This window comes from Protopterus annectens, chromosome 4.part1, assembly GCF_019279795.1.
Source record: "Protopterus annectens isolate FY-2018-M chromosome 4.part1, PAN1.0, whole genome shotgun sequence".
NCBI lineage: Eukaryota > Metazoa > Chordata > Ceratodontiformes > Protopteridae > Protopterus > Protopterus annectens.
This window is the reverse complement of record NC_056734.1, coordinates 971,744,508-971,758,015: the sequence shown is the minus strand read 5'-3', so window position 1 is coordinate 971,758,015 and position 13,508 is coordinate 971,744,508. Positions and strand designations below refer to the sequence as shown.

The following is a 13,508-nucleotide window of genomic DNA, read 5'->3' as shown; positions in this document are numbered from 1 at the left end:
TACAGGCAGACCCTGATCTAGAACTTCAGCAAAGGATAGGAGAATGGAATGCAAATCTGAAGGCACATGGGATGAAACTAAGCACAGATAAGACAGTGGTAATGGCAGCAGATTGGGGAAAGCAGAAGAAGCTGAGAATAGAGATAGATGGGAAGATAGTGTAACAGGTAAACAGCTTCAAGTATCTGGGAGGGGTGGTTGAGGAGAAGGGTAGTCTGAATGAAGAGGTCAAAGCTAGAATCAGAGGGGCTGCAGCCAACTGGCATAGAGTATCAGGTGTAGTCTATGACAGAAGAATGCCAAAGAAGCTGAAAAGTAAGGTGTACAAGATAGTGGTGCGACCAGTACTACTGTATGGTACAGAAACCTGGGCAGTAAAGGCAGAACAGTTGAAGAAGCTAGAGGTGATGGAAATGAAGTGCCTGAGAAAGGTGGTAGGATGCACACTGCGGGACAGGCGAAGAAGTGAGGACATAAAAGCAGAAACTAAAGTAGCTCCAATTGCAGAAAAGATCAAAGAAAACAGATTACGATGGCATGGGCACATATGTAGAAAAGCAGAAGACAATCTGGTGAGGGAGATTTGGGACAGACAGGAAGAAGGTAAGAGGAAGCGAGAGCGTCCAGCAAAGAGGTGGATGGATTGTGTGAAAGAAGATCTGCGACAGTCAGGCATGAGTGTTGAAGAAGGCAGGAGAGTGGCACTGAACCGAGAGAGTTGGCGACAGTTAATACGATACCCCAACCCCATGTAAATGGGAAAAAGGGGGATGATGATGATGAAACGCTGGAAAATTGGCGTTTAGGCGGAAAACAGTTAAGTACAGCAAGAAAGTACAGAAAACTGATACTTAATCACTCCAAAGTCTCTCTTCTAAACTAGAAGGCTTGTATCAGTTTAAGGCTTTCTAGTGCTTCCCAGCAGGTTAGTTACTGGAAAGATGGGAAACAAGCGCAGATGTGGTCTTTTAAACCAGAAAGTTGAAAGGGATGGACAAACTGTCCAAATGGTCAATAAACTACAATTTCTGGGCCAAGAACCACTCCTCTTGTGGTCGACAGGCTACCTAGTGCTTACCACTCCCACTGATAAGCTAGAAGGCTTTGCTCCAGCACAAAAAGGCTTGCGAGGCTCAGAAGCTTACCAACAGTCCTGGATACAGCAACTCTGTATCTGGACTAGGCTAGTTGCAGGAAAGGTGGGAAACAAGCGCAAGGGCGGCTTTTAAACCAGAAAGTTGAAAGAGATGGAACAAAAACTGCCCAAACGGCCAATAGCTACAATTTCTGGCTAGAACCCCTCCTGTTGTGGTAGATAGGCTGCCTAATGCTTACCATTCCCACTGGTAAGCTAGAAGGCTTCCCTCCAACACAGAAAGGCTTGTGGGGCTCAGAAGCTTACAGAGTGTCCTGGATACAGCAAATGTTAACCTGGACTAGACTAGTTACAGGAAAGACGGGGAACAAGTGCAAACGCAGGCTTTTAAGCCAGAAAGTTGAAAGAGATGGAAAACTTCAAAAACGGCCAATAAACTACAATTTCTGGGCCAAAACTCACTCTTCCCGTGGAGTATAGGCTATCTAGCGCTTACCATTCCCACTGTTAAGCTAGAAGGCTTCCCTCCAACACAGAAAGGCTTGGGGGGCTCAGAAGCTTACAAAGAGTCCTGGATACAGCAAATCTGAACCTGGACTATACTAGTAACAGGAAAGGCAGGAAACAAGCGCCAACACAGGCTTTTAAATCAGAAGGTTGAAAGAGATGGAAAAGCTTCCCAAATGGCCAAAAAACTATAATTTCTGGTTCAGAAACCACTCATCCTGTGATAGATAGGTTACCTAGTGCTGATAAGCTAGAGGGCTTCTCTCCAACACAGAAGGGCTTGGGAGGCTCAGAAGCTTACCAACAGTCCTGGATACAGCAAATCTGTACCTGGACTACACTAGCTACAGGAAAGGTGGGGACCAAACGCAAATGTGGGCTTTTAAACCAGAAAGTAGAAAGAGATGGAAAAACTGCCCAAATGGCCAATGAACTACAATTTCTGTGCCAAAACCCACTCTTCCCGTGATAGATAGGCTACCTAGTGCTTACCACTCCCACTGATAAGCTAGGCTTCCCTCCAACACAGAAAGTCTTGGACTAGACTAGTTACAGGAAAGGCAAGAAATGAGCTTAGAATTTTGTTTTTTTTTTTTTTTTTTTACAGAAAAGCAGCTAAAACAGCAGTAAATACAGTTCAGATTGCAGTGCAGGCTAGCATACTTGAGTGTGTAGCAATATTACGGCAAATACAGTTTAAATAAATGCAATTAAATTAACAAATGACTAAAAACAATTGCAGAAGGCAGTAAATTAGAAGGCTACTAACAAGCAGTAATAAGCGCAGAGTAAGTGCAAATGAACAGATAGCACGCAGAACAGCAACTAAGACAGTTACAGTAAGAGCAGCTGAATAAAATATATATATATATATATATATATATATATATATATATATATATATATATATATATATATACATACATATTTTTTTATAATACTGAAGTAGCTATAAAACACTGGAAACATGAGCCACAAGGCATCATCGAAAATGGTGGTCTATATTACATGGGATCACCCATTACCAACAGTTCAAAAGATAGATGTGAGAAAATCAGATATAGTGGGCCATGAAAAGAAAACAAAAGTAGCATTGATCATTGAAATCACTACGCCCAGTGACTACAGTGTCTTGCATGCAGAGAGAGACAAAGTCATTAAATATCAGGATTTGCAGGCAGAAATGAGAGCAATGTGTAAGAAAGATACCTAGACAGTCCCAGTAGTAGTAGGAGCAACGGGTCTTGAATCTACAATTGTATTTAGATATGTTACTGATGCATGTAACTCTGTTCTAATTGCAGGAGGAGTCGTTACTGGGCACATTGTGACTGCTGTGAAGAGCACTTCTGGCTAACATCAGAGATTACGAGTTTCGTAACCTTTAATCATACTTTGACTTAGGAATGGGGTCCATTCCCATTATGGTATTAGAAACCCAAAAGACTTGGAGAAATTAAAAGATGATCGTGCATTTTTTTGCATTACGTTTAAGAACATGACTATGGTACCAGTCATTAGTCTATATAAAACCTTCTTGCAGGATGTTGACATTGCTAGGGATTTCAGTGATCACTCCCAGTTTGCAGTCTTCAGCAAACTTTGTCAGCCAAAGTCCTTTAGTTATAGCCTGTACTTCAAAGAAATAGATTCCAAACAGTAGGGGTCCCAGAACTGATCCCTGTGGAATGCTACTGGTTACGGGTCTGCTGGAGGAGGTGGAGTCCTCCATTTTAATTGTACGAGTTCTATCAGTGAGCCAGTTTGCACCCCACTTGACAATATATGGGTTGATAACCAGCTGGATGAGTTTATCAATGATGGCTGAGTGAGGGATTGTGTTTAAGGCCTTGGCTAAGTCTAGGTAGGCCATATGCACTGATTTGCCCTCGTCTGGAGCTTTGGTGAATGTCTTGAAGAAGTCCACCAAGTTTAGTCACCTTAACACAGCCAAACTGTTGTGCTGCTTACAAATGACAGTGCATGTTATGGTCACGTTCTGTGGTGATGAATGCATTAGCTGGGCTGCACTTTATTTTACTGATGTGAGGCCAGAACTAGATCTTCAACTAGACTAAGGCAGGTCTAGGCATTTTTCAAAAGACCTTGTAGCACAGAATTTATGATAGCATGACCTGGTGGTAATCACACAAATACAAGTCAACAAAATAATGACTATTAGCCAGCACAGTGGAATAGGAGGATAAAGACCTAACTGCAGCCAAATTGACCAGGGTTCAATTAGTGGCTCAGGCAGTTGAAGTACTGGCAGGTCAGGATGGGAGTGACCATCCAGGGCAGAGAGCATTTGTCGGAAACAATTCCTGAGGGAGATATGGTCCAAAGAGGGTAGTAGCCCTCAAATTTGTTGACAGATGTGTGGGTGTAGGAGACTGAGGAGAAAAAGGGTAGTTCATAATAACACCTTCACCAAGGAGAAGCAGTTGTGTTTTTATTAAGACAGGGCATGTTAGGAAGTTTCTAAAGGTTATGTTGAAGGGGGTATGATGGTTTGGGGATTATTGTCTACCTCTCTCTATCTGAGACATGGGGGCCAAACCAGGGGTGAATTTCTGATTTCCCATCCATTGGCCAGGGTTGCGTTTAAATATGGTGAGAGATGGATTCTGCTTCATATGGATGGGGAACCCGTTCCAGAATATGAGGATCCTGTGAGATACATATCTGTTTCACCAATATAATTTACTTATGTCACAAGCAAATTGAAATCCTTGAATCTAGTAGTTCTGATGCTGTTCATTTTATGGACGTGCAAAAGGTCCATCAGAGCAGAGTCTGAGGATGCCTTGTTTGCTAGGCATAGATCACCTTTGGTAGGAGACCATATATAGAGAAATGGTTTTAAGGTGACCCATATAGGACAATATGTTTATACCCTGAATTCTCCCAATAAGGAACTTTTGTGGACAGTCCAACTTTTGTGTATGTTTGGTCAGGTACATGCCAAAGGGGGGAATTAAACTTAATGCTGGGTCTGGAAAGGGCCAGATTTAAGCAGCACTATGAATTCCTTGGACCTTGATGCCATGCCCTTACTTTATAAGTTGAGCAACATGGAACAATGTTTTTACAAGCTTGGTCACATGCTGGTCAAAGGCCAGAATACTGTCTACATAATGTTTTCAGATACCTGAAAACCAGGTCAACTCTTATGGGTGTCTTATTGATGGAGAAATGTGGCTGGGTGGCAGTTTTCCCCCAAAAAACACTATAATGCATTTCTTGGTATTGAGTTTTAATTTGTGACCTTGGCACAAATCATTTGTCTGTATTATATTCTGTATTATATACGCTCTTATAATATGTTCATGTCATGGGAAGAGTCAATGATAACTTCCAGTTTGCAGCCATCTGTGAACTTGGTCAGCCAAGGGTCATTGCCATTAGCCTCTACCGCTGAGAAATAGATGCCAAGTAGGAGTGTTCCAGCTTAGAGCCCTAAGGTATCCCAGTGGTGACCAGTCTCTTAGTGGAGATGGTCTCACCAATCCTGACTTCCTGACTGCTGTCTATGAGCCATTTGCCAATCCAGTAAGTTATGTAGGTGTTTATGCCCAGTTTGGTGAGTTTGGCAACTATACCTGATTGGAATATTTTATCGAATGCCTTGGATAGGTCCAGGTAGGCATTATGCACCATTTTCCCCTAATCCATTGCCTTTTTAATCTTCTCAAAGATGTCCACGAGGTTTAGTAGGTATGGCCTTCCCTTGACAAAGCCAGACTGGGTTGGGACCAGTGTCTGAAGGTTGCATATGTCTTTGTTGATCATTTCCATGATGATTTATTCCCTGGCTTTGCATATTAGAATACTCAAACTAATAGACATGTAGTTTCCAAAGTCGGTTGGTGGTCCACCCTTGTGAAGTGGGATAACCATTACAATCCTCCATTCTCATGGTAAAAAAGCATGTTTTATGGCTATAACATTGACTTAGGTGGTCCTGATAGGTCATGTTTCAAGCTATTTAGAAGGTATCCCGGGATATTGTCAGGGTCCACTGAGGGTGTGTTTATGGTCTTGGCAAGCACTGCAGGAACTAGTCCCTGTTAATAGTTGGGGGGGGGGTTATGGTGATAGGTATTTCATGGGAGAAGGCAGGGGAAGTAGAGATGAAGTTAGAGCTGGATTTGTCAGCCAGCAAATTCACTGTCACTCTACTCAGTGAAGGTGGCACCATTGACCACCAGTTTAACACACTAATTTGTGCAACCTTTGAGGTTTGAGATGTAGCTGTAGAAAGTCTTGTGGTTATCTTTAGCCTGTGAGCAATGTTGACCTTATAATTGCCCTTGTTGGACTAAATTAGTCCTTTTAGTTTTCTGTTTAGTTTAATGAGACCTCCTATTATTGTGGGAGTAGTTCTTGCTGATTTTTATCCTTTTGTTATATACTCTGTTTAGGTTAATATTCCACCAGTGTGGTTTGTTTTGAGCTGGCTTCTAGTAGGCGAAGCATCATCTGCATAACCATTTGCATGGTTGTACAAGGTCTCTGTCAACAATTCCACATAGGTTGCTGTGAACTCGGGGTTTGAAGGGGCACTGAGTTTTAACAAACTATCACTTAACAGTATGCAATTTGCTTTGGAATAGTTCCTAACTGTGACAGGGTTTGCTGGGGTTACAGTGCCGATTTTTATTTCAAAGGAGGCAGTTTTGTGGTCTGACCTCACCAGTGAGGGCATGACACAGGAAGGTGGGGGCAGGTGCATCACTCTCCCATGTTAGTGAGTACCAGGTCTAGTGTGTCTGAACCTCTAGTGGGTGTGCGCACTATCTGGTCAAGGGTGTTTGTGTTAATAAATTCCAGGAATCATTATGCCAACAAGTACAAGACAGTGTATGTTTCCCAGAGTATAGAAGGGTAGTTAGTTTCCCATGAATAGGGTGTTTGGTTTAATAGCAAGCATCTCCAGTAGTTATAGGCAAGAGCTATGGAATTCTGGGGATATAGAGGGTGACCTATAGCTTGCTAGGGTATGTAGTGATTTGCATGTGGATAAATTCCAGGACATCGTCCTGTATAACCAATGTAGAGTTTTGCTTGTTGCCAATATAGATTTGAGACTCTTCAAACTTTTCTCCCCGTCTCTGCCACTGATGGTCTAAATATGTGGAAGGCATTGAAGCCTTGCACTGCCGGAGCACTTTCTGTAGATTTATACCATGTCTCTGTAATGGTACAGATGTCTATATTCTCCAAAGTGAGGAGAGCTTGTGGGGCATGAAGTTTTTTTGTTAGGCATGTAGCATTGAGCAGTAACTCCTTTAGGTTTCTTTGTGTTTTATTTGCTATGTTGATAGGTTTGTCAATTTGGCATTACCTAAAAAGGGTCTAAGGGAATGGATAAAGCTTTAGCCAATATTTGGAAGCCTAGGGGAGACGGCTCCAGAGCATCCTTTGCAAAGCAAGATAGTTTAGCCATCTCCTTCACACAACAGGTGTTGATCCACAAAAAGACTAAAGCCAACAAACACCAAAAATGCATCAGTGCTAGGGAATAAATGCAGCGAACTACCAGAGCCCAATAGTGAGAACATCCTTTGACAACAACGGGTCTTCTTATTCCTTTATGTTAAAGCTGAAATGCTTTTTGTCCCTTACTGAATTTTAACAACAGGACTTCCTTAGGACAACATAAATTCCTACCCACATCTCGAGATTTTGTAAGGGAATAAACTTCCCAGAGCCATAGTTTTCATTCCAATATTTTCAGTTTTAACACGAAGGAATAAGAAGTTGTTGTCAATAAAGGATGTTCTCACTTGTGGGCTCCAGTGGTTCGCTGCATTTATTTCTTAGCACTAGTGCATTATTTGAGATTATTAGCCACCTTCTCCCATGTTGACAAATATAGAATCACCCTAGAAGGACACCCGAAACAAAGCCAGTTATTGAAGTCCATCATTTATTTGTCCTGTGACATCATCCTTGGTGAAGGATGCTGCTGAATGCAAGGCACATACTTGCCTGGGAGACACATTCATGGAGAGCAGTAATGTCTCTCTTCATGTAGTCCAGGGAGGTATGTCTCAAGTCATTAACGCCCACACGGACTATGATAGAATCATACTACTACCTGTGGTGTAATGACTTGAGTGGATCCATAACTCGGTGAATCTTGGCTCCAGATAAGCCTCTAACTGTTGTCTTCTCCTTGTTCATCCTGGTAAGTGGGGCATCTGTGTCATACAGTGGAGTTCCCTATGACAAATAATCCTGGGTAATATGTTTGCATGCTTTGTGGGCTTTGCTCTTGTGGTTTCACTGGGTGTAGGTGTATGTGTGTTGTTTGGTATTGCTTTTAGTGACTGCTTTACAGATTGCTGAGGATAGGCATTGTAGTTTATAGGCTTAGGAAGCCTTTGAGGTTTAAGAAGATTGCATTTTAGTGCCCCAGCATAGGTTTGTCTGTGTGGGTGATGCATGTTGTGTGTATGTTCTTGAGAACCTTGTTTATATGTGAGATTTTTGCATCCACTAAACTTGTGTATGTGCATCTCGTGTAGGTTAAATGATTGTCTGTGAACATTAGACAATTGCTATGTTGTCTCAGGATGCCTATATCTACACAGCTGGCTATGGAGGCATTTGCATATCCATGTTGTCCAGACCCGTATTTAGGTGGTCTACTGGACTGGGTTATATAGAGGTCTCCTTTGGTGGTCTCTGAGGACTGGCACTAGACTAGGTTAGATTGTGCTAAGATTTGATAGTAATGCTGTTTTAATGTGCAAACTAGCTGCTCTAAGCTTGTCTCCGTGCAATCACTTTGTTTTAGTCACATTAAGTTACAGGTTTCAGTTCTAAGGGCATTTGTGTCTATACTGGGCACTGCTAACCTCTTGATGTAATAACACCAAGAAAGATAGCTTGAGAGTGTGTTGCTACAACAAAACAACATAAACAAGGCAGTTTCAAGTATTAGGAATCCTTAGAATGTTTTATAGGCAAAATCAACTAATAAAGGAAAAAAACAAGTAGTAGCACTCTAAGCAGTTGACTGAAGTGCAAAACAATAAAATAAATCTTTTATCTGCCAGGGATGGAGCAGGATTAACTCAGGACCACCTCAGAGTATGTTGAGGGTGCCAAGCAGATGGGAGCACTAGGAAAATGAGCAGTTGACAATTTGTAGTAAGGGGGGTTTAATCAAGTGTAATACTGATTTGCTGGGTGGGCATAGTATTATTGATAAATGGAAAAAGTGGGTGGGAAAGTGCTTAAATAACTCTTAAAAGTGCATTCAGCTGCAACACAGTATGAGGTAAGAAAAGAACAAAAAAAATAAATACTGGCTTCTGTCCCTGTTGCTAGAACTTGTTCAGGGGTTATCTGTGTATTTGTTTTTTCAGAAAACCATTGCCCCTTTCACAGCTCTTAGCGTCTCCTGATTTTGCAGAATGCCCTTGTTTTCTTTCATATTTTTGGTCCATTTCTTTTAAAACATGTGGTTTTCTGTCATAGTGGATACTGTAGCCACAAAATGACTGACATTGGGCTTTTATCCTTCAAAAAATGCATGCTATTGCAAAACATTATATTCTAACAACTTTTTAAGTATGTAATGACAGTATTTAAAATCTTTCCCTGATTTTGGGCCTTTGTTCCCCATTATTTTTGGCTTTATCCCTGATTCATTAACTAAGGTTGAGAGGTATGGATTCTCTTTAGGACATATTCCTAAGCAGTACAAACCCATGGATTTCTGTTTTGCAGTTGACTTGCATTAAAAATATATGAAGTAACTGTCTCTCTCAGAGGGCTGAGTTTGGAGCGTGGTCATTGGTTTTCCATTGTTCGATTTATATCTCTGATGGATTTAGTTTAGAGATGAGGCCCATTGCAGCAACCAAAATTGTGCCCTTTAGAAGATTCTTGTATGAGGTGCAACTGTATTTTCAAGTAAAATAGTTCAATGAATCTCCTTTCCAATATAAGGAGGTCATATGGAGTCTGTGGTTGTGAAGTGGTTACTTGCCTTTTTTTTTTTTTTTTTTTTGGAAAGTACTTATCATAACCTATCCCAGTTCAGCCTTTCTTCATATGGAAGGGTAGGAACAAGTGGACTAGTTTTCAATACAACGTTATTGTGCAGGTTTGTGTTCTTGCAACATTGGCAGATTACTTCTATGCTGTTAACTTGTCATGCTGTTGTGACATTATCAGCTGGCGGGGGGGGGGGGTTATATCTTTATTAGAATTTTGCAAAGCATTTGCCTCTTTATAATTCACACATTAAGGGACATCATTTAAATGTAGACTGGGTTTGCACTGCAGTTTTATTCATCCATTTCCAAATACCATATATTTTCTAGCTTAAGTTCTAAAGCTAGACAAATATACAGAAGGATTGTGTTTATAAATAATGTTTTATTGAAGCTTCATACTAAAGGATTCTAGAAATATGACTAAAAAGGTAACTATGATGATGCTTTTTATTTCGGCTCTTTTATAGTAAGTCCTCATTTTACCATTTAGAATTAGATAATTTATTTTAAAATGCTGATACCAACTTTGTCATCTTGAGAAATTATTGCTGTATATGTTGCAGTATTCATTTTTGTTTTGTAACAAGCAAAGTTTGGCTCTCTGTGAGTGTTGCATTCATTTTAATTACTGAAGGTTAGCTTAGGCTTGGTGTCTGAAAATGTAAACCCCATGGCTTTGAGGGGTCCCCAGGATACATTTTAAGGGCATATTTTATTTTGTAGGTGTGATGCTTTCAGTTTGATACTCTGTTGTGAACAGAAATACCACACACACCAGAGCACCTTCATCCATTCTCAAGGCTATTTTATTTAGTTGACACATACTAAAACAGATATTGTGATAATTATTGCTATGACATTTTTTTCTGATTCAAACCTGATGTGAGAGTATCATTTTATTCTTGAACAGGAGTGTCTCCCCGTTTTCTGAAGTTGTCTTTCTTCTCTTTCTGTAGCTGAAAATCTCCTTCACTTTAGGCCAAGACAGTGGTATGCCCCAAGGCTGTTACATTTACCAGTACAGAGACAGTAACAAGTAAGTGTTATAACCAGATTTTATCTTTAAGTCAAACTTCTGCTGAATGTATTCACTTGCTTGTCAGCAATTTGATGCTTTGGATGATCCAGAATACTTAAGATAGATTTTTGTATATTTAATGTCTCAAACAAAATAACTGCCACACCAGCCCATACACTGCATCACTTGTTTTTTTTTTTAAACACCTTTATTGAATTATCACTTGTAACATAGGCACATTTACATTTATATAAAAGTAATCAAACTGTATTAACAAGTTAAAATTAACAAACATTGTGCTTCACATATATTGCTATATATCATATAACTTAAGCAACATTACATACATTATTCAATTCCTGCCCCTTTTTTATAAGAAGAAACATCTTTACTAAACCATCACTTATGACATAAGCAGTCATACATTTATATAAATGAAAACAAACCACACTGACACAATCCTAGTTGCAAGCATTTTACATCACAAGCCATACTGACACACTCCCAGTTGTAGACATTATACATCACTTATAATCTACCTAATCGTTTTCACTCAAACATTACAAAGCTCAGTGCTGCCTTCTTTTAAACCTCTTTCCTTCCCTGTATGTATTGTTCCCACAATTCCCATTTTTTTTCTATATAGTTTGCTCTTATCTTTTTCTAAAGATTTCAATTCCAGTTGTTTTATCTTTGTTAGGAAAACACTGCATCACTTGTTATTCCAAAAAATAGCAGGTTTAGTCCTGAGACTGTAAGTAGTGTGTTTGATCATCACATTTGTATGTCGCTTCTTTGGCTGCATTACTTCCCACACAAACTTACAAAGCGTAGGTGATAGTCACAATAAGCCAGTAGTGCCTTCTTCAGTAAATCCAGCAGGATAAATAATGAACTCACAGCTCTCTTTCATGGAGACACGGTTCAAACCAAAAACTGAAAAGGGTCCATATCATCACTTGCAATTTCTGTATCAGGCTTAACCAACTTCAAGCATGCATGGATCACTTAATCTTCATATTCTAGTCATTGCACAGGTTTGATTGATATCTAACTGAAGAGCAGATTTCAGCATAGCTGGGTTACATTAAAGCAAGTACTAGTTTAGATATTTTTAAGAACAGCCTGTACACTTACTATGGAAACAAGTGTTTTTGGTATATTGGCAAGCTAGAAGGGCATTAATGCCCATGCTCGAAATATCTGTATGTATGTTTGTAAATATTTTCTGACAAGATGGAGCACATAAGGGAGCAGGTGGTTTCAGTGTATTATCTAAAAAAACACTTGAAGTATGATGTTTATAATGCTTTTACCAGAAAGGCTCATCCAGACTCTGCTACACTTTGCTGTGAAGGAAAGGTTAGTTTGCTTTTATTTTTTGTATTTTGTATTACTTTATTGCCTTTTTATATTTTGAATACTGTGTCTTTCTAGTTTGCCTGCCTCTTATGTTAATCTCATTTCCTCTCTACTTTCACGGACTTGTGTGAGTAATCACAAAATCATCATTTTTGAAATCCCTCCTCTTCAACTATTTAAATTTAATGGTCATCCTACTGTATTCCATAGTACCAGAATACAAAAGTGACCACCCCTTTCAGTCCATCTTGCTGTTTTAAAAATAGTAACTCTCCACTAAACCTTAACTTTTTAAACAGGTAAAACTTAAGTTACCTACTTTTAACTTCTCTAGTGTACACTGCAGTGTGCATTTTTTTTTTCATCTTACCTTTAAGCATCCCTGTGACTAGCACTTGCTCTATTACCTGCTGGAAAGCACTAGGAAGCCTTAAACGAATACAAGCACTCATCTCTCCTTGTTAATAAGGAGAAATTAATAGTAGGCACTAAGCAGCCTATAATTACAAAGTGCCTTGCTAAGATAAGGGAAAACAGCTCCTGTACATGACAAAAAAAAAAAAAACACCAAACCAGGCATGTCCAAGGGTCAGCTTCCGGTGATTTCTCCTGTCCACCTGGTGAATCTGGGCATACTGGGGCAATGCAGCAATTGCCTCATGTACACAGACAACCCTCTCCTCCCACCACCCAACACTACAACCTGTGAGAGATGCACTTACATAGCCAAAATGGAAGCAAAGCTCTCTCCACCCAAGATTGTGCTAGACAGTCAAGAGGAGAAGGTTAACACCCACACTACACCTCAAGCAACACATAGCCCTTCTAAACCCACACCACCAACACCCACATATAGCAACACTAAATCCACATATGCAGAGGCCCTTAACTGTAACCTGCCCAAGCAACAAGGACCTCTGAAGCTGAAACACAAACAAAGACCAGTCACAACCAAAATGTCACATAGTTCACAACACCAGTGTGCCACCCAGCAACAGCCCCTAAGGCAAGACAACGTACATAACACTTGAGTCATAGGTGACTCTATAGTCTGGCACACTGATGTCCCACTCACCAGGTTGAACAAGGAGAAAATTACAGTCAGCTGCCTGTTGGGTGCCAGGTTCCGCCACATAACGCATGCATTCAAGTCACTCCACAACAAGTACAAATATGACTCTGTCATTGTCCATGTTGGAGTGAATGACTTGAGACGTGCCTCCCTGGACTACATGAAAAGAGACATGGAAGAGCTCTGGGATCATGTGGCCCAGGCAGGTATGACCCTAGCCCTGAGTAGCATCCTGCCTTCACCCAGAATGATACAATATAAGGACAAAATGATTGACTTCAACAATTGGCTGAGCTTCTGGTGTCATTCAAAGGGCATCCAGTATCTGTCTGCCTGGGGCGACATGATTGACAGACCACAATGCTTTGCCAGAGATGGTCTGCACCTGTCGTCACTGGGATTCAGGTTACTGGCTAAGGCTCTTGCCACCCCTATAGT

General features: G+C 40.4%; 1 protein-coding gene across 2 annotated transcripts in view; it reads left to right on the top strand.

Moving 5' to 3' along the window:
* DIS3L2 (DIS3 like 3'-5' exoribonuclease 2) overlaps positions 1-13,508 on the top strand; it is a 4,570,298-nt gene that overhangs the window by 3,104,875 nt on the left and 1,451,915 nt on the right. For both annotated transcript variants that reach the window (XM_044070680.1, XM_044070679.1), the window contains one exon: positions 10,575-10,654. In XM_044070680.1, coding sequence (XP_043926615.1) covers positions 10,575-10,654 — 80 coding nt within the window. The remainder of the gene's footprint in view (positions 1-10,574; positions 10,655-13,508) is intronic.